The sequence below is a fragment of the Periophthalmus magnuspinnatus genome, chromosome 13, assembly GCF_009829125.3.
Source record: "Periophthalmus magnuspinnatus isolate fPerMag1 chromosome 13, fPerMag1.2.pri, whole genome shotgun sequence".
Taxonomy (NCBI): domain Eukaryota; kingdom Metazoa; phylum Chordata; class Actinopteri; order Gobiiformes; family Gobiidae; genus Periophthalmus; species Periophthalmus magnuspinnatus.
This window is the reverse complement of record NC_047138.1, coordinates 6,148,593-6,169,989: the sequence shown is the minus strand read 5'-3', so window position 1 is coordinate 6,169,989 and position 21,397 is coordinate 6,148,593. Positions and strand designations below refer to the sequence as shown.

Below are 21,397 nucleotides of genomic sequence, written 5' to 3'. Positions count from 1 at the left end.
TATTGTTCTGGGTTTTATGTTTTATTTACCCACAAATCAATATGAGTAAGGCTCCTCTTTGCACAAGCCACACCCAGCTGTACATTTACCAGTGACTGCTCTCACCATTTGAGCCACAATCATAAAAAGTCTGGAGGGCACAGAAAAGGGAGGGCCGAGTGGGAATGGTGCAAGTCAGAGCTCCAGGTTTATTATGAGATTTACAAACAAAAGATGTTCTACATAAACTGTGGTTGCATATATACAAGGGAGAGGTATTTTTCAGACATTACTGGAAGTAACAACTTCTCCACCTGTCCTATATGCAACAGTAAACAGATTAACAAACCCTCCAGCTCCGCTACCGTTAGAACTAATTTCCACATTTAAGTGCAACAAGTTTGCAATATTCTTTTTTGGCAAGGTTCAGGGCTACCACCACTTGCTTGCATAGTTAAAATGTCACTTCAGTCTGGAACATTCTCAAGAGCTTTGAAACCTGCGGTTATGAAGCCTCTCCTAAAGAAGAGCAGTTATGATGCCACAATACAAAAAAATTACTGACCCATCACAAATCTGCAGTATTTAGACACATCCTTGAAAAAGTTTTTTTACAGACAGCTTATTAACTTTCTCCAAATGATGTCTGTGTAAGCCCTCAGTCGGTCAGGTCTTAGTAAAAGCCAAAGTTAAATCTGTCAACTTTCTCCAAATGAACAACTCCTTTGATGTTTTCCAATCAGGTTTTCGACCTCACCACAGCACTGAGACCGCTCTTACCAAGGTAACAAATGACATCCGCCTGAACATTGATGCAGGCAAAGTCTCAGTGCCAAAAGCAGCACTCAGATCTAACATGATCAAGACTGTCGATCATGGGATCCTCTTACAGGGACTAGAGGACTGGGTGGGCATCTCTGGTACTGCACTAAACTGGTTTAAGTCCTATCTAGAAGAAGTACTTTGTTGAGATTAAAAACTGTGTTCTCAGACCACATGGCCCCCGATCTGTAGGGTGTCAACCCTGGGACCCCTTTTGTTCAATTTCTACATGGTGTTGTTAGGCCAGTTAATACGCAGATGACACTCAGATCTATGTCTCACTGGCAGTAGGTGAATATGGACCAGTGGATTCACTCTGCCACTGCACCCAACAGATCAGTGTGTGGATGCAAAAAAAACTTTCCCCAGCTAAACTCAGACAAGACTAAAGTCATAGTCTTTGGCCCACAGAAGCAAAGAGAAAGTGACAGCAGTCACCTCCTGCTTCTTGCTCTAAAACCTTCAAATGAGTTTTTTTTATCAGGTTTTTATTCTGAACTCTTCTCTTTTAATGTTATTTTTTCAAATTTGAATGTCATTCTTATTCTGTAAAGCACTTTGAATTACTTTGTGTACAAATTGTACTATACAAATAAACCTGCCTCGTGTTGGAAAATAATCCTTTACTGTTTGACAAAGACATGCTGCAGGGATTAGGCTGAACAGAACAGAAATGACATTCATAAGCTTTTTGTGTGTGGACAGAGGGACTGCACAAAAATACACAAATAATAATATAACTTTAGTGAGTTTAGCATTTTAAGTGAATAGGTCTCACAAACAAATACATTAAACAAGAGAAGGCCAGTTTGAGGAAGATAATTTGTTACGATGACCCAGCAAATCAAATGCATATTTCATTTGAATTACATGCTCCAATTTTGTCAGGGGGTGGGTTGACCAAAGCAAACCATTTGTAGAATGATTAAGCCTGGAGGACAATGCGTGCAATGCTTAAACCACCGCCAGTTCTATTACAATTAAAATAAAATTATTTTGCTGTGATTTTAAAAAATGTACACAAACATTATTACATGGCGATAATGGCATTTTATGTGAAGGTGACAAGTGGTGAGGCGTTCATAAAGATTTGTTGTAGCATGTAGCATATGCCTGAACCTCCTGCACCCCCAATTAACACGCTCCATTACATAATTATCTGAAAGCATCTCAAAAGGTCCCTCCAACTACACAGACCACACAGCTGTCTCTACTGAGAACAGCACAGGCAATTTTCATCATTCTAGGAGGCCTGACCCTACAGACCTTTACCAGTGGTGACAAAATGTGCAACGACAGGAAACAGGGATGGTTAATTATTCCTGGTGAACTAATGGGTTTGTTTTAATTAAATGGCTGTGGTGCTGATTCATAAAAAAGATTGGGTAAAGCGAATAAGGCTGAGACAGACAAGCTCCGGGCCAATGCATTAGTGAGGACGCTGATTTGGCACATCTCAAATCTACTCAGATGAGAGGCCAGTTATGTTGGTAAGGATCCATAAGACCACTGTTAAGTTTCAGGAGAGTGTAGAATAACCATTTTGAATTAATACAGACCAAATATACTTAAAATAATATGAAGAAGTATTGGTGTCCATATAGCCTCGCTCCCATTGTGAAAAACAAGAAAGTATGGACATATTTCTCTATTTTTCTCAACTACACCCTGATTTTAATACATTTTGGTGAATGATATATATGATCTGGCATTAGTTTGAATATTACGTTATGCAACTACAACAGCGGCTGATGCTACAGAAATCTTGCTTGTGACACAAAGGCAGTGAAATACCTTTTTTGTTTGAGTGCTGGACAAGCACGAAGTACCGAGGCTTGCAAAAGTCTAAGAACTGACATTTAATATAGCAGGATGTAGCCCTGTAGCCACTACTGATTATTGTGATGCTGCAGAACCCAAAGCTCAAGTGTGTGTATGACTGCGCAGTCCACCTCCCCCTTTCTGACCCTGTGTGTCTGTGCAGTTTATGGCTACTGTCTGGGGGAGAAAATAAGATTGTGCTTTATTGCTCAACAAGCCTCTCCTGCAATAATAGCTTGCCCCAAAGCCATCGCTTAGCTTTCATCCTTCTCAGGCTTTCTCAATGTGCCGCTCAAGGCCAGGATTAGCCAACCGGATCACACTACCCTATTCCTCTGCTTCTTTCTCTCTGATGGCTAAAATGCATCATAATCTAATGTTGACAGATGAGGGCACAGAAACGCACTGTCCTTGAACTAGCAGTGATTTGGTGTTGAAGCTTACCTAAACATTTGTAAGGCACCACGATATGGGCATGTCCTTTGCACACCTTCTTATCCTTCTTGCACCAGTTCTCAATGTGGATTGGCTGGTTGGCTTCCACCACATTAGTGATTTGGAGCTCAGGATACATCTGTTGGAGGAAGGAAGCAGAAACTGTAATATGAGCATTACGAAAGGAGACTCACTGCAAACTGTGAGCAGAGCTTGAATGGGATCATTTTAATCCACGCTGTATACTCTCTAGATGCCATCTGCTCATCCATGAAAGAGCGCACAATTTACGCTCTGCCTGAATGCCATCAAAATGTCATCAATAACTGCATCTTAAGCTGCTGGGGAAGCTGCATGAAAACGTAAGCCTTGGCTCATTTTCTTAGAAAGCCAGGGTAATAAACATGACACTAATGCTGGCAGTCCAATGGCTATGAAGATAGTGTGGAAATGTGAGAAAATTCAAGTATCTGTAGTGTCCACGGATATAATGAGAGATAAAAAAATGTACATTACCCATGACATGCCTTAATATGCAACCATATATGTGATACACTATACTGTGCCATCAATTTCATACTGCAGAGACAATTCTCTTAAGGACGATCGTGGCAATTCGATCCAAACATGCACTAAACCACTTTGCAGACCATCATGCTGTGACCAATTCATCTAACCATCGTAATTTTTGCTAAACCCTTGTCTATACCTTTCTTCCAACATGTAAACGTTTGAGGATATAACATCCACTTGCACCAAAAATCTATTTTTGTTTCTTGGACTTTTGACCATTTAAAAGATATAATACTCAGCTTTTTTAAAAGTAAAAGTCTATAGCAACGCTTCAAACACATGGATACCACCCACATACAGGTGGAGAAATCATTTTGCTGTAATCAGTCCTGTTGAAGTCTGTACACCCACCTCCTGACAGTACTGCAGCACTCCTTCTTTGGTTCCTACACAGCTTTTGGTGCCAGAGGGGTCTGGCTCCCAGCGGCCGGTCTGTACGTTGATGTGCATGTTGAGCTTTCCACAGAACATGGCCACCTGTGGCTCGGCTACAGCAAACCCGATGCCGGCATTGGCTGCTAGTGCCTGTAGAAAGAAAGAAATGGGTGAATAAGGGCTGCACAATGTTTTGTAAATTAGATGCAAGGGACGAGACATGCATAATACTGTTTTATTTTAAGGTCACATTATTGGTGTGTGTTACATCAGCTCAATGACAATGCTGCTGATAGAATAAAAGTTAAACAAGGATGTACCTCAATAATTGAAATTGTACTATGTAGGATTATCACAATGACTGAAACACAATTTTTAAAATATAATACCATGTGATTTTCAACACCAAAATATAGTTTCCTTTCATATTACCGTGTGGTCTTATACTATAGATGAAGACCATTCTAAAAACATTCAGAAAAGGTTAAAATGCTAGTCTGTTTAAAAGCTAGATTTTAGTATTGCTTGTCTAGGTATTGATACTTCAAGATGTGCACGTAGTGATAGAACAACCTCAGTGAACTTGTTGTTTCAACAGTTTCAACACTTCACCTTAGAAAGAAAGACAGGACACAAATTAATTGCCCCTCGGGAATGTTTGAGCAGGTGGATTGTTAAACAAGCCTGGTTCAGATTGGATTTGTGTTTGAGCCCCACTGCCCTTTAGACCAGAAGGCTGTATACGCAAGACTAGAGCAGAGGCAGAGCTGCCGCCGTCATGCCTCACCAAGCAGGACATTCCAAGCAGAGGGCAAAGCTTTGCTCATTCAATCCTCTGGAGATAAAGCCAACTCACCAGCATAGATAATTTATTACTCAATCTAAACAAAACTGTCAGTAAAATGATCAGTCGAGACACACCACAAATCATCGCATCAGCATAACAATTCATCAAAAACATTTATGTACAGCCTAATGTTCTCATGAAAGAGCATAAAATGTTATCTTCTGTGTCATCCCATTGTAGTGCTGATAAACGACAAGCATTTCCTTGTTTATGAGCAGGACGTTATTTAGCCTTCAAATGAGACACAAAAACATGGTCATTCTTCATTATCTAAGGGCTGGGTTTTGTTAAGATACCACTACTGTACAGAAGAAAAAAAACATTTCCTTTTTGGTTTAGAATCCAGAGCAACTGATTGCTGATAAGCTCTGCCCATAGTTTTGGGCCTATATTGATCAGTTTTCCCAAAAATATATGATTTGAAATAAATATTGTTAATACTTTTTACTGCTCAGCATAATTAACCTATAATAAGATAATCTCAAGAGAAGAAGAATAGAGAAGTTTTTATTACTAACCCATAATGGAGCAGAGTAATCTCATTTTGTGCAATGCTATTGTTGCAGTAAAGTGTTAAAATAAAGTTTTAGGCAGCAATTGGTGAGCCTAAATCATACATCGAACTAGGCAGGAGATTTAACGCCGATAGCCAATGTGCAAAAAAGTGCAAAAATTGGCCTGATATATTGGTATAGTGTTAAGCATTGCTTCCAAGCATCCAGCTGCAGGTCCATGTTATGTCATGCTATAATTACAACATAACAATTTGATCTTGATCTAAAACCAACCTATGTGTTTTCATTGCAAGCAAAAAATAGATTTGATTCAAGAAGAATAAGCTAAATCACATATTTCTGATCACCATAACTTGTTGATAGTCATAGCCCATTACAATTGGCCAATCCCACTACAATACAAAACAGAGTACCCGAACACTCTGCTCAATCCCACAGCAGGGAGTCTCTGAAGAGGAAGTGGACTGATATTTTCTTGATCGTCATAACAACATGGCTGAATAAACAGGCTGTGGTGTATAACTGTGAGATAGAGCGACCAAATTGATGCAGCATTCTCCCTGCTCTAGTGCCCGAAGCCCAGTCAATGATGGCAGCATGAAGATACCAGACGAAAACAGCTGAAGAGGCAACACCAGCAACACTGTGTTTAACAAAGCTTGCCATTGAAACACAGCTCACGTGCTGATAATGGGAGGAGAACAGAGAGGAGCCTGGATAAAACAACTGCTGTGTAATCAGACGTTGGCTGCAGTGGAACAGACAGACCAAGCATACTCCACTTCATGCAATATTCACAATAATTGCTTGCCACCACACAATTATGTTTGTCTAAGGGCTGATTCACACCTGAAAGTAACAAACCTTGGTCCAGACTGAGAACGTACAAAGTGTTCTATAAATTTAGCTTGTTCCCTGGACTTTTGCTTTCACACTACTAAATATCCGACTTTCCCTGTGCTGTGCTGATACAAACGGATTATATGGATATATAAAACATTTTTTGCCCACTCACTATGATTGGATTTAAAGCAGAGGACTGCAGTGGAAGTGCTGTATGCATGTGGAGTTTATAGATCACTAATAAAACGTTCGCTAGACGATATGCGTGTACTACATCTACAGTACAGTGATTTACAGCGGCGCATCCTCTACTATAAGTGAACCAAATGCTGTCATTTAGCGTGCATGTGTTTGATATGTTCTCATAAGTGTGCGTTTGGTAAATGGGTAATTTTGGTTTATCTGATGTGACAATTTACACTGGTGTTGTTGTGGATGTGTAGGGCATTTCTTAGTTTTGGTGGCTCTTGGAGGGAGAATAACTTAACTAACATCGATTGCAGGTGCATTTGATGATTTTAGGCCAAATAAGACTTCTTTAACTCTCGAGCAGTAGTTTCTGTTTTGGCAGAGTGGTTTGCAATTACTTTGTTTGGAAGCCTAATTTTGCTAATTTGACACTTGATGAAACCAAGAGGTCTATGCTGCTGTCCACTGTGTCAAAGCAGCACAATACACAACTTTATAACCACTTGTAAAGGCTTGTCTCTCCCTTTTCTTCAGACGTTTGGGTTCATGTTTGCTCATCTGTGTGTGATCAAATGCGTGTCTCCGGACTGAGACTGACACTTTTTCCCCAGACGAAAGGACCCACTTGGTCCAGACCACAGCCCGCGAGAGCGTTCACACCTGGACTTCGGACCAGACCAAACCAAACAGAAAAATCCAAAAGTCCGGATCAAAGGCTGCAAGTGTGAAAGCACCCCAAGATGGCTAAATGATTTAGTATACACACTTATAAGTCTAGTAATTATAGTATGATGATTTACATTTTTGTGACGAGCATTGATTGAGAGCTGACCAATTTTGAAATGATGAAAAAAAGATGTCCTTTCATGCAGGGCTGTAAGCAGGGCAGGACTTTTAATATATTCAAATCCAAATAAAAAAAACAAAAAAACAAACTTTAACTTTAAATAAAGACTTTTCCATTGCTCAGAATTATGAGGCGATTAATCAAGACTCTCTGAGTATTGAGTTGAATATGAGTCTTGATTTATGGCAGCTAGACCTACTGTTGAAGGAAAGGGAGTTTATATGCACAAATAAAACTCGAGTGGATCCCCAGCCCTCTGCTGCCCTCCTTTGCTCCGCCCTTGCTCTTCTGCTCAGCGGTGTATGGAAGTTGCAGCTTCACATTGGACTGTGATGCTCAGAAACACAAGAGCTTAAAATTTTGAAAGAAAAGCATTGCATTTTGCCATTGAAACTCGAGCTATTGATTATAGATGTATTTTTCCACTGCTGTTTAAAAACTGCAAAAAAAAGTGTCATTAAATTTCCAAAAAAATGAAAAGTAACTAAAAGCTTGTGTGGTCTTGAACTTTTTCATGGGTTACTGACTGTTCCTAGACTGTTTTATTTATCAGTATATACCATTAATGAAGATCACATATGTAAAAAAAAAAAAAAATCCACTTGTACAAACATAGATAATAATAAATTGGCTCTTTATTAGTAGAATTTGGTCTAGAAAAAATACCTATGCCCAGAGCTCATATACTTCAATACGTAAGGCCATGCTTTCAAGCACTGCAATTGATTAGATTTGTGATTTATGTTTTAGTAGCAAGATCATCTTCAAATCTCGATTCAATTGCGATTACTCTTACATCCCTACTACTACATTCCATTTTAAACCCAGCCTCCCCCTGTCCAATGACCTGGTCCTGCTCCACACGCCTGTTTTCTCTCCTCCTGCTCATTCATGGTCATTTCTCTGGAAGATCACCTCAAATGTAGCACAAGAGAAAGACTTTGTACAGACTGTGCACAGGGTGTTAGAAACAAAACAATACTTCTCATTCATGGTGTTTCATGGTGTGGTCACAGACTGATATGTGACAAATGTCATAATAACCTTAAGAGAGAGAAATCCCATTGTAACAGTAGTTATAACTGTATGCTAGAAAGTAAATTGTAAGAATGTCCATAAAATAAATTTTTTTCTGACTAGCCAGAATAATATTACTAACATTACAACGTGGGTACCCATTAGTTTAGTAAACAAAAGAAGTTAATAATTCACTTGGTATGCATTTCTTTAGATCACCTTGAAACAGCATTGGTTTATCATTTAATTTCAACCTTGATATGTGTTAGGGCGATCATGATCTGGGCAATGTTTTTTCAAGATGTTTCAGCTGCCACCCGGAAGCCATTACCAATCTGCTGAAACATTTTGATTTCACAAGCCATTATCCAGAGATGACTACCCTTGAAACCTTTTCCTAACGTGGACCACTTATGGACAAATGTGGGGTTATATTGACCTTATATGTTCACCCTGGCCATCTGAAATGCCATCAAATCCAGTCAGCATCAGTTTGTGGCCCTTCCAACCCCAGCATAGTGCAAGGCAAACTCTATGCTAAATTAATAAAAAAAATAAAATAAACAAAACAGTACACCACATGGTTGAGGAGACGGATAATTTACTTGAAATACACTGTCACAAAAATTCAAATAAAAAAACAACCCCAAACAAACAAAAAACAACCAGATTATAGCAGCAAGAGCACAAATATATTTATAAGCAGCATACCTCTTAAGTTCATTATTCAGGCATGTTTTTCTTTTAGGATTGAAGAAAACAGTAAATGAACAACATTATACCACAGCCTTCTGGCAGTGCCATATGACTCCAAGTCCTACAAAGAGGACTGGAGAGTAGTCAATACAATCAACAAACCCAATGTCATGAAAACTACAAGGGTGATGTTACAAACTGACAACTCCAAAATTATTGCAATAGTATTAGTCAGTAGTTTTTAATTCATTGTGAAACTTACAGGAAGTGAGTGCATTTACGACCTCTCCATGGCATGCATAGATTTTTTCAGCATTCTGTCATGTTCTATTAAATTCATGAAGCACTGGCAGGAAAGTATTACTGACAGGAACAGAATTGCAACCCACCACACCTAATGAGCGTAAATATTGAGTTGCTATCTGTCATAAGTGACTCACCAGGAGCAGTCATATCATGTGCAAGCGTGAACTCCAGTCATAGACAAACGGGATGGAGGGAGTGGAGGAGCGGACATGGGTGGCTAAGCAAACAGAGGGAGATGACAGAAGTAGGGAGCTGGTGCTGATTGTTTCGCACGTCACAGTTTGACATATGATTCTCAAATGAATGGAGACAAAATAATGTAATAAAGAAATCAGAGGTGGCCTGATGGCATGACAGACAGGGCTGCCACCACAGACGCTTGTCAGAAACATCATTGAGCTCATTTGCAGCCTTCCCACTACTGTGGCGGCTGCCTCTGTCTGCCTCCAGCAAACAAACATTTTATTGGAGCTCACATAAAACAAGCTAAGGCATGACTGGTAAACACATAACAGTTTTAGTGTAGACAGTTTTAAAATACAAAAAAGCGTTGGCTTACTCATCAGTAATGATACTTTGCCTCTGGCATCATCTTTCGTTAATAATTAACATTGTGAAATTTCAATTATCTGTATTAGTAACATTTTCTGATACATCAGCCTAATTTATTATATTTTTAAGATAAGTAGAAGAACATTGAAATGGTGGCTGTAGGTGCACAATCAGTATCGTTATCTGTTATCTGTTAAATCTGTGAACTTAAAAAGGATTCCAATTTGTGGGCCTTGCAATGGATTGGAAATTGTTCTATACTGGCAAAAAAATCTGATATAAGCCAGAACAGCAAGATCAATATTGGACATTGCGATTTGGCTGAAAAAATTGATACCTGCCCTTCCCTTATGCAGAGACTTACTCCATTTCAGGACTACCTGGAACTAATGTTTTAGTGAATTGCACTGGTAACTTAGCCAATAGGAAAGTAGAAAAAAATGCACATTTGAAAAATTGCTCTATCTTGTCCAGCCTGTGTGGTCTGAGTTCAGTCTTATTTGTTAAAAAACAAAACAAAAAAACAACTTAGGACAGGAGGACAATGCTTAAGTGAAAGAGGGCAATAATCTTAAACCACTGGGTGACATTTCTGACACACAATTACTGTTACATGTGGTTAGTGTGGCACCACAGCCAGTCGGCTCTGGTGTTGGCTGGTATATAAAGCACGGTCCCTCTGGAGCAAGGGCTAAATTTGGCTCAAGTATGGCCGCCTTAGGTTTATAAAAACAGACCTCCAGTTTCTCAGAGCGCTTATACCATCCATGTGACTGCAACGCCAGGCCTCGTTAATCCACCTAATCCCTCCCTGTGGTGACTTAACACTAAACAACTTAGGCACTAGAGAGAAAGCCACACACAGAGCAGTGGTATGATGTATTGAAACAGAAACAGATTATCGATTTGAATGTTTAGCCATTTGCCATTACTTTATTCACTGCAAATGAAACTACCACTATGTACCACTATACAACCACCACTGCAACACATTCATACTTAAATTTGATCTCAATTCATATTACTACAACTTTCTGCTAATGATCCATGACTCAAAAATGAGGACAATTTTGCTTTGCTTAATTTTGTGCCACCAAGTCTAAAAAAAATATGTTTTGAATTGTTAACCAACCTTGAACTGCACCAGGTTGTAGTACCATTTGTTGTGCTTAACAGTGCCAAAATATACAAACTTGCATATTTCAGTATTTCTATTTAATTTCCAAATTCAGATTTATTGTATTGTTTTAACATTATGAGTGACTGATAATTGTGTTGCCATCACATCTAAAGCAGTAAAGGGCAGAATCAGACACACAAACAGACACTGACTCCAATGCAAATGAGCCTCTCCATCTTTATGAACTGGCCTTTTGTATCAACTGTCTCAACGCAACTGGAAATTTATGTTCAATGACTCAGTGCATCCATTGTTTTTATGTAAAAGAGTACAGTATGGAAATATTCTTGTCCCCATGAGTTGTAAAACTTGTCCTTATAGTTTGGAGGAAAATATAAGTAAGCAGCTCATTAACCTACCATGATTTGTTCAGAGGGAACAAGTGAAAAGCAAGATATATTCTCTGCCCTGAAATGTCAGATGATGACTTTTTAAAAATCCCTGTTTGTGTAACATACTGCTACAGATGGGCTGGTAGTGGCATGTCCCAAGTTCACACAAAAGTCTTTTTATAATCCTTCACACACAATCTGGACTTGATTGAACCAGTCCTTGCGAGTAAGACAGAGCTACTCCAGTAGTGTACCACCTAATGCAGCTTTATTGGCTTTACAAATGGGCAAAAAGAAGTGAAATTGTACTTACTGCCCCCAAACATCCAGCAAAGGCACATAGAAATCTACACGGCTGCCCAAAACCACACTCTTTGACAAAACTTTACAAACACGTGAAGCTGGAACTGTATCCCGTCTCCCTGATTTTAGATAATCTGCTTGTAAATCATGCCTAACAAATCAGAGAAATGCATTTTCTGCTCCTGTCAAAGCCAACATGGTGACTTAAAAATAAAAACGGAGTAAAAATTACGCAGATAATAGATCAACAATCGAAGAACCAAACTCTTATTTATCTCAGGTAAAAGTTCTATATTTTGTTCTGAATAGGAAGTGCTATAACCTGGCACATGCATATTACTTCTTTTGTGTTGATCAGTGTTTTATGTACATTGTCTCTGATAAATTAACTAATAAACTAAACTGAATGATATCAAAATTTGAGAGCTGTCCTCTGCAGTTGACAGCTGCTAATTTGTAGCGCGTGTCTAAGTTAGGACAGTTGTTTGACGGCCTTTATAGTCTGGCTCCAGACCCTACTGGATTAGGACAGAATGTAGGAGGGACTCGCTGGTCAGACAAACAGAAATCCAGGCAGTCTTAATAAGTGTCCTTTGCTTTTCAAGTGGTCAGTGAACTTTGAGCTATGAGTTGTCAAAAACTGGATTGTCCTCTGGCGCTATAAAAAGCTCTATATAAATAAGATGTACTATTAAACACTGATAATAATTCAATGCGGCAGAGATTCATTTTCAGCAATATCGCCCATCCCTTTAACACTAGTATGCTTGTATGCTTTATATGGGCTATTACACATTTGTGTTTGTTTTTATTCTGTTCTTTTGTGAGAATGCTGCACTGATTGTAAATGTATAGTTCAAATACCACAATGCAAGTTGAACTACAAGTAAACACCAGCTTTCATTTTCACATATTAATTATTAACACATGCCATTATTCAACCTGTTGCGGTTGCTGTTAAATGCTACTGCACTTAGAGACAGAGCTGAAACTGGATCTAACAATACGTCGCCACTGGTTTGAGTCTTAGTGCAGGATGTGTCTCGGTAATTAAGTTCTGGCTGCGTTCTGTGAAACCGTGCGGTGCTTTGAGTGGCATAGGTCTGCCTGTGTGTCAGAGGGAGATAACATGGCTTCTCTCCAGCTCAGAGCAAAACCCACGTCAATGACGACTTGTTCAAATGGCTCGTCACTATGGAAACCTGCTACAAAAGTATCCCAGCTATTCACACAGGAGCAGACTGGAGCGGTGGAGGCACAAACAGGAGAGCGGGGAGGAGAGAAAAACAGACTGAATAGGTTCACGTTCTAGAATCTAGTGGTGTCAAAAACAGATGGAGGGCAGGGGATATTACTTTAGTCACAATAACGGGGCATTTTTTGTGATTTTGGTCACATGGATCAAAATCATCACAAAATGTTAAATACATAAATAAACTAAAAATGTAATTTATTTTTATTTATACAGGGGAACCCAATAAGAGCACTTGGGTTCTCTTTTTCATGGGCTTGAAGCCACAATTCAAAGACTTATTTTTAACTCAATATGTTTTGTAGCTTTATATAGCTTTTGGGATGAGGAAACTAAAGCTTTCTGGTTTTGGAGTTGTCATACTTCAATGTGATAAGTTATTTCTTCAGGTCACTTATACATATAACACTGACCAACAGGAGGAGTGGGAGACAAATAGAAGGTATATTTGAGTGGTGGAATGGAATTGTATACAGCAATACTTCAGTCTAGCTTTAGTGAAAATATAATTACGTTTTGCACCACTTTTAAGTTCATGTCATGCCAAGTTGTTGTTGACATATTTGACTATAAACAACATGAAGCCATCTACATTGTGTAATATCAGTAAATTGTAAAACCAACCCTGCCTTTCTTCTCAATCTCCAAAAGCCCCATAGAATGCTATTCTGACGTCACATGAACCCAACCCCTAAAGTGGAGCAGAGAAACGAGCTGGAGATGGATGATCAGAAGCTTGACGCAGAAGAGATGGCAAAGAGGCAAGAGGATTGGAGAAAACATTATGAAGAAAGAAAAAATGAGGGCAAAGCTGTAGAGCCTGGCATTTGAGTGAGGATCATGTGAGTGACACCCGGGATGCCTCGCACACAATAACAACTCTGCTACATTCATCTTTCACAGTCCTGTGTACAAAAATACTGGAGCGACCCCGCGCTCAATAAGTCCACACATCACTCCCCTGTCGCACATACACAGTGGAACAAAGCCATGTCTGTGCTCAGCTCTTTTGTGCTGAAAAATAACGGTGCCCATCGCCATGGCAGTGTGCAGCCTTGTGTTCAGCAATGTCCCCAGTCCCAGTGATGAGCAGACAGTAAACGGCCTCTGGTTTCACAACAGTCAGTCACAGCTCTGGACATGCTAAAGGTAAACACGTGTTAGACTGGGCTGGTCTGGTATAACACTTATTAACAATGTCCTCACAAATATGCCCGAAACAGGACTTATTCATACATATTCTATTCAAATCACTTCAGAAGAGTTAAGGCAAAGAGTGGAGCAAGTAAAAGACAAGAGTAAGGCTCCTAAAAGTATCACACTACAGACGTCCATAGAATGATTTTGACATACAGATATTATGAGTACAGCCCTACACAATTACTGTTCAAAAGGGAAATTTCAAAACGCTTACTATTACGCAGGTGCGAATAACATTATAATGACCAGTTTGTATATTGTGCCAAACAAAAAAAATACTCTGGCTTATTTTTTTACATTTCATCCCATTTTGTTGACTTAAGTGTTGCTGTGAGGTTTTGCTCATTACTGTTCTCCCTTGAAACCCCATCTGCTGGAGGGAAAATAGCTCAGAGCGGCTCATATGCATTTGCAGACTATAATTGTGAGCTCCGCTGGAATTGAGTTCCCCACAGCTTTCTGGGACCATGTTATTATCTGGCAGCAGCGCAGCGGCGGCGGCGGCCAGTGGTAGTCGGCTCTGCATCATCACTGCCACTTCTGTCAAAATCTTGAACATTTATCCACGAAGAACCTCATCTCACCCTCCGCCTGCTGAATCACATCTCTCCACAAATGTCTTCGTTATAAAAAAAAGAAAAGCTGACAGAACTGGACAATAATTTCTGACAATCTTTCTCAAAAAGGCTCTGAATTGGTTAAAGGACATTGTCAGGTCTCAATCTCAAGTTAGTGCTCTTGACTGTTGCGTTGTCATGTAGCAATTAGCTGAAGTGGTTTCGGACAAGAGTGTCAGCTCAAAGTCGGCCATAAAAATGTAAAGTAGATACATAGCATGCCAGGAGGAGAAATAAGCCTTAATTAGCACAAACATTTTTTTTCTTCATGGCCCTTCAGTTGGGAGAAGGTGTAACCCCCAAGTTATTTATAATTGTGTGGGCAGAGGGGGTTAGCCTGCACAGGCCATTAAAGCCATTTGAAAAGGGACAAGCAAATACTCACTGCAAAACACAGCTAGGACAGCATAACATGCTCCCCTCAGAAGCGTCATGCTAATTAAAGCCATTATTCATCAAATGGGAGTTCATTCCAACCAATAAACCCTAGTCAGGGCTTGCTGAACTACATCTAGCATATTTGAGATAATGATTGAACCTAAAAATATGCCATATAAATAATTTCAAGTTTTTATGAACCTTTTATTTTACAGTCAAAGTGTGACTTTGAAAATGTATCCATGAAACCCAAAACTGCTGTGTTTTACTTTACCTACAGGAGCTGCATAAATCATGAGTTGGTTTAAATAGGAGACTGAACTGTTTGAAGGATTCAAACCAGGATACACCGAGTTAGAGTTCAAACACAGCCTAAGTCCAAATGACTGAGGGACAGACGGTCATGGGAAAAGTGCTTTGGTGCAGAGACTTAAGCCAGTCCCAGCTCCCTCTAATCCTTCTCTTTGAATGTGTCTCTGGACTTGACAGTCTGGTGTGGCCCTCCTTTTCTCTTATCTGCACTGAGCCTAAAAGTCACACTGGGCTGTGGATTGGGCAAGGACGTGTGATGTAACATTGGGGTGCTTGTTGTACGTTTCATTACAGTTTCATGCATTGGGATGGGCCAGTCAGCTGAGCAAGGCAAGATGAACCAGAGGGGAACCAAATAGCCAATTTCCCTGCAACATCTTGACACAGATTTGAGCTGTACCTCTCACAGATCTAAAGTTGACTTTTGCATTTTCTGCATGCTGTGTGAAATTAGGTGGGCTCCAAATAATAAACTGTGTTTTTCTAAATTAACAATATCTGATTGAAATTAAAGAGATGAAGAGATGTGATGACAAATTTGTTACAGTCCATAACAGCGAGTATTATAACATACTGCCAGTGCTGCCAAACAGTGCTGCCAAAATTGGAGAAGTTTTCAAGGGCCTTCCACAGCTTCCTTAGGATATGTCTAAAAGCAAAAAGTAAAGTGCTGCAGAAGCCTAGACAAAAAGCTGTTAAGGAGAAACTGGTATCCTCAAATTTATATCACTACAGATATTTATCCTTTCTTCAATCATTATTTTCTGATGAACTGTCCATGTGACTAAAATGTGGGAAAAAAAAACATCTTTGTTAAATCAAACACAAATCTGCGCGAGTATGCCACAATCCAGCACTTTTGTCATGTTAAAGAAGACCTATTGTGCTTGTGTCTGCTATTTAGCTCTAATCAATGACACCCGTGGATCATTATGTTATAATTAATTTGGACATTACAATATTCATCTAAAATGACTTAAAAGAAACAATGTAAACATTGTCACAACAAAGAGCTGACACCTCAGATGGATAGCTGCAAATCATTCTAGTGAACAGTGGATTTTTTTCTCATTTGTACCAAAATGACTATGATATAAGACATCTTGAAAATAAGTGATTGAAGATTGCTCAGACATGTATGAAACACTCTAAATACAACTTCGGGTGAGTAAATAGTGACGAGAAAGAACTAGAACATGGTTAAAAGCTCTAAAGAGTCGATTTTGCATACAGGTGGGCTTTAACATTTTTCAAGTTAAAACTGACCTTAGTTTTTTACGTTCAAAATCAGAAATATAAGCGTGGAGCAATAATCTATGCTTTATTCAATTTCAACCGTACTTGTCTGAAAAACTACTGCTATAATTCAGATGGGGAGTTCAATAACACGGCTGTCTGGGCATGAGTGCAGTTATTTAGGGCGGTTCTAAATGCAGGCTTTGTGGATATCTACGTTAAAGCCTGTCAAAATGATACAGCAATAATTAGACCTAGGCTTTCACCCAGAGCTCCTTGTTTAGTTGCTAAGCTACACAGGTGCAGAATTGCATGATGTGCAGCAGTGTTAAATCAGTGAGATAATAGCTGTTTATTAGGTGATAATGGATGGAAGATTGGGATTCTGACGATGCGTTTCAGCGGGAGACAAAGTAAAGTCAATGTAGTAGTGAAAAGTTTAATAAATATTCATCCATGGTGCAGCGTTTCAAATTAAAGTCCTATTGTGCTTGTTTCTGCTATATAGCTATAATCTATGACACCCATGGATCCTTATGTTTTAATCATTTGCACATTTCAAATCACAATATTCATCTAAAACAATTTAATAAACGAAACTAGTCCGCAGATTTCAATGTTAGAAAACTGCACTGCCCAATAGGAGCCAATATTGCTGTAAATGTCATCACAACAAAGAGTCAGCACCTTTGCTTGCTAGCGTGATCTGCAGCTATCTATCGGACGATTTTTTCTTCATTCATATCAAAATGAATACGAAATGCTGCCGAATTCTGTGCGTATCACTGATTAAGAAAATAAAATTGGAGAATGAAGGAAGTACAGTGCAGTGTGAAAATGGGGACTGATCTGTAATATGGCATGTTGAAAATAAGTGATTAAAGATTGAGCAAATCACTCCAAATACAACTTTGCGTGATTAATGGTGAGGGGAAGCAACTAGAACATGGTTAAAACTCAATTTTGTGAAATAGGCCTGAATTAAAGTCATGTCTCCGTGAAAATATCATTGCTTTGCCTATAATATTTCACTGAATGACATTCAAATATTTATCTCTATGGCAACAAAACAGGTAATACAACCAGGTAATGCAATGAAGTATACTTGGCGAACCCTCCACCAGAAGAATTACATAATGAACCTTTATATATCCATGTTATAGTACTTTCAATTATTTTACTTTTTACTACTTGACTTTTGTACATTTTTGGGAGAAAGTGTATACATGGTGTATAATTTAATAGCACATTTTTGCACTCTCAATCAAGGTGTCTCTGGATGCAGCAGACCAACACTTTTTGGCTTTTCCACTAAAAGCTCTGTGTATGAACAAGCCCTTATGTCCTCCATAGACTGCCTTTCATCTCTTCTCACTTTGAGCTACTATTCTTTGTACTATTCTTTGTACAACCTACACCAGCACAGTATATGGTTTTCCTCCTCCTCCTCACCTGCCCCTCTCATGAGTTTGACCCTCACCGCTCTCTGTACTGGCTTACAGTTCACGTGGACCAAAGCCGATTACATTCTTGACATCACTGCACCAGATGTTTACAACTAAAATAGACAAACTAGCAAGCCATCTCACTCAACCATTGTATTTATTTGAACCAAACAATCCAGCATGACTCAAGGGGTCCATTGTCTGTGCTTAACCACTTCCGATTTCATTAACAGCTTCATGGATTAGAACAAGGCCGGCTTTGTCCTCATTGCTCTGCCCGTCTTGTTGCTCCACTGCTCTCCAGAGAAAGATGATTAGCCAATAATCTCCAAGTACTATACCTATTAGCATTGACCAAAGAGTTGAAGCATCTCTGTTGACTCTAATGGGGCAGATTATGTGCAGTAGTGGCATGATGTTAGTCAACAAATAAGCCTTACAAGTTATTTTATTCATTCCATTTCATTAAACATAGCTTACGCACACTCTCAGGCAAAGTGGTAGCCTTGTATGCATCTCTTAGCCAATGATAAATGATATACAACAACTTTGATTGAGTTTAGTAAAAGAATCCGATGAAATAGTTAGCTTTTCTGCCATTATTGAAATTCCATGCGATTTAATAGGTTTTATTTTTTTCCCTCACATTGATTTTTTCATTTTTCATTTACCTTTATTTATACAGAGACAGCCCAGTGGGGGTCCTCAGACTTTCTTTGTCTCTTTGTTTATTTTATTTATTTGCAAAGGGCCATCACATATTAATGAACATTTAAAAATGTAAAATAAGTAAGGATTATAGCCAATTTGGCTACTTTCCATCTTCAGTCCTTCCTTCATGAGCATGACCCTATTAAAATACAGAACAATGCAAACAAAAAAAAATATTTAAAAACAAAACAAAAATAATGACATAGGTCCACTTAAAACACTAAAAAACAGGTGCAGGTGTGATTACAAATGTTTATTGTCAGATTAATATTTGTGCCAGTGTAACCAGTTTTGCTTGTCCTTGAAATGTATTCCATTTTTGGGAAGCAAAACAACCAAAAGCTTTATTCCCCATTTCAGTTCTAGTGAGGCCTAGTGCATTCAATGATAATTCAAGATTTTTGAGTGAATTCTGAATTTCATTAAATCTTGTTGCAGTTTTAAATTCGCTTGATTAGCAGAGGGAGCACTTGCATACAAAATGGAATCACCTGCATATAAAGGTATGAGGCTTTATGCAGTCTCTATATTGGACTGTTGTGGTGAAGAAGGAGCTGAGCCGAAAGGCAATGCTTTTGATTTTCCGGTGAATCTATGTTCCTACCCTCACCTATTGTTATGAGCTTTGGGTAATGACTGAAAGGTCAAGATCGCGGACACAAGTGGTCGAAATGTGTTTCCTCTGCAGGGTGGCTGGCCGCTCCATTAGAGATAGGTTGAGGAGTTCAGTCACACGGGTAAAGCTCAGCATAGAGCCGCTGCTCCTCCACGTCGAGAGGAGCCCGCTGAGGTGGTTTGGGCATCTATTCCAGATGCCTCCTGGACGCCTCCCTGAAGAGATGTTCTGGGCACGCCCCACTGGGAGGAGAACCCGGGGAAGACCCAGGACATGCTGGAAGGACTATGTTTCTTGGCTGGCCTGTAAACGCCTCAGAATCCTCCTGGAAGAGCTGGAGGGAGTGTGTGTGGAGAGGGAAGTCTGGGCCTCCCTACTCAGGCTGCCGCATCCGCGACCTGGCCCCGGATAAAGCGATGAGGTGATGGAATCAAAAAAATAGGCTTGGGTCACTCCTTTGCTTAAAGTTTAAAAAATGTGATTTAAACCCATTGGCTACAACTGCCTGGGTTCTGTCTGAAAGTTAACTTTGTACAACAATTGTACCATTGTCAAATCTAATATGCTTCAGGTGCTTCAAGAGGATTTTATGATCTACTGAATCAAAAGCTTTAGTTAAATCAATAAACAGTGCTACACAATCTTGTTTGTCATCTAGGGCTGTGAAAATGTCATTTAAAACTTTTGTGGTTGCAGCGACAGTACTATGACAGCATGTCTTTCTCTAACAAAATTTGGTTTCTGTGTTGAACCAAAGATTATTATAGTTATTTCATTCCAATTTTTATTTTAAGGGCCAGTGTCGGTCTGCAATTTCATTAAATGAATTAATACAAAATTTAAGGCCATATCAGTGTCAAGAAATGGTGATGTTAACCTGATATCACTGTAATACAGGTCAGAGATGAAGGCCTGCTCATTGAAATGTCTGAAATGATCTTCTCGCCTTTACACTCAGGTGTCCTTTTAACTTTTGTATTTCAAATACACCCAATTGGACAATGGTCACTAAAATCCAGTGGGAAAGTACCATTTGCCTTATAATTATGGGGTTTGTTTGTTAAGATTATAACAATGAGTGTACCTTTATATCAATTTCTAGGGTCAGGTCTAGTCGGAATAGAAATGATCTCTCTGACCTTTTTTGTTTGTTTGTTTGTTTTTTTAATCACGATCATTTACAAAGCCAACAGACACAGACATTCAAAACATTTACACTTTGAGCAGGAGAACAAAAGGTCCACAGATTAGGTTTTTACCATTTTCTGTAGTTTTTGAGTGGGGAAAAAATAACATTTTTGGAGAAAAATTTGATAATTGTATTTTTACCTAAAATCGCCAAGGCCTACTATGTACATTCATTTTTGTGGGATGGAGTTTTTGATGTCCTGAGCACCTGGATGGCACAAAGTGTAGCCTTGTCTTACCCACAAATGTCGGAAAATGGATGATCCAAGGGCGAATCATGAATGATCCATGGAAGAGCGCTGAAGGGTTTTGGCTGGACACACTGAGGCTGGAGATCCTGTGCACCATGTCTCTGTGCAGCATGGAGTCACAGCAGTAGCATTTGTTGGAAGCCTCTTCGTGTGCTGATCTGTCAGGCTCGTAGGTGCTGCGCTCACGCCAGAATGTGGGCAGTGGTGGAGCAGTGGCGGGAGATTTCCTCTCATCCAAATTGACAAGAGCCTCTAAAGGTGGAAATCACGCAGGCCTATCCACTGGCCAGACCTTGGGCTTATTACACTGTGGAGCTGTAGTGATGCAGAGCGTGTATTCATGGCAGCCGAGTGAGGCCAGGGCTCAGGGAGCAAACTGATTGCGGTGGAGGCACAGCATGAGTGGACAGTAGGGGAAAATGCTCAAGATCCGGAAAACTAAATTTGTTGTGGAGCAATAAGTCATCTGCAGGAGGAGAGCAGAAATCAGGGTCTCCCCGGGCCCTCTTGCTGTCACCGGGAGGAGAGATGGAGTGACTCCCCTGTGACCGCTTACAGT

The 21,397-nt window shown here is 39.5% G+C and overlaps 1 protein-coding gene across 3 annotated transcripts in view; it reads right to left on the bottom strand.

Moving 5' to 3' along the window:
• Positions 1-21,397, bottom strand: part of aplp2 (amyloid beta (A4) precursor-like protein 2) — a 48,255-nt gene that overhangs the window by 17,064 nt on the left and 9,794 nt on the right. For all 3 annotated transcript variants that reach the window (XM_033976455.2, XM_033976454.2, XM_033976457.2), the window contains exons 2-3: positions 3,982-4,155; positions 3,067-3,196 (exon numbers count right to left, since the gene is read on the bottom strand). In XM_033976455.2, coding sequence (XP_033832346.1) covers positions 3,067-3,196; positions 3,982-4,155 — 304 coding nt within the window. The remainder of the gene's footprint in view (positions 1-3,066; positions 3,197-3,981; positions 4,156-21,397) is intronic.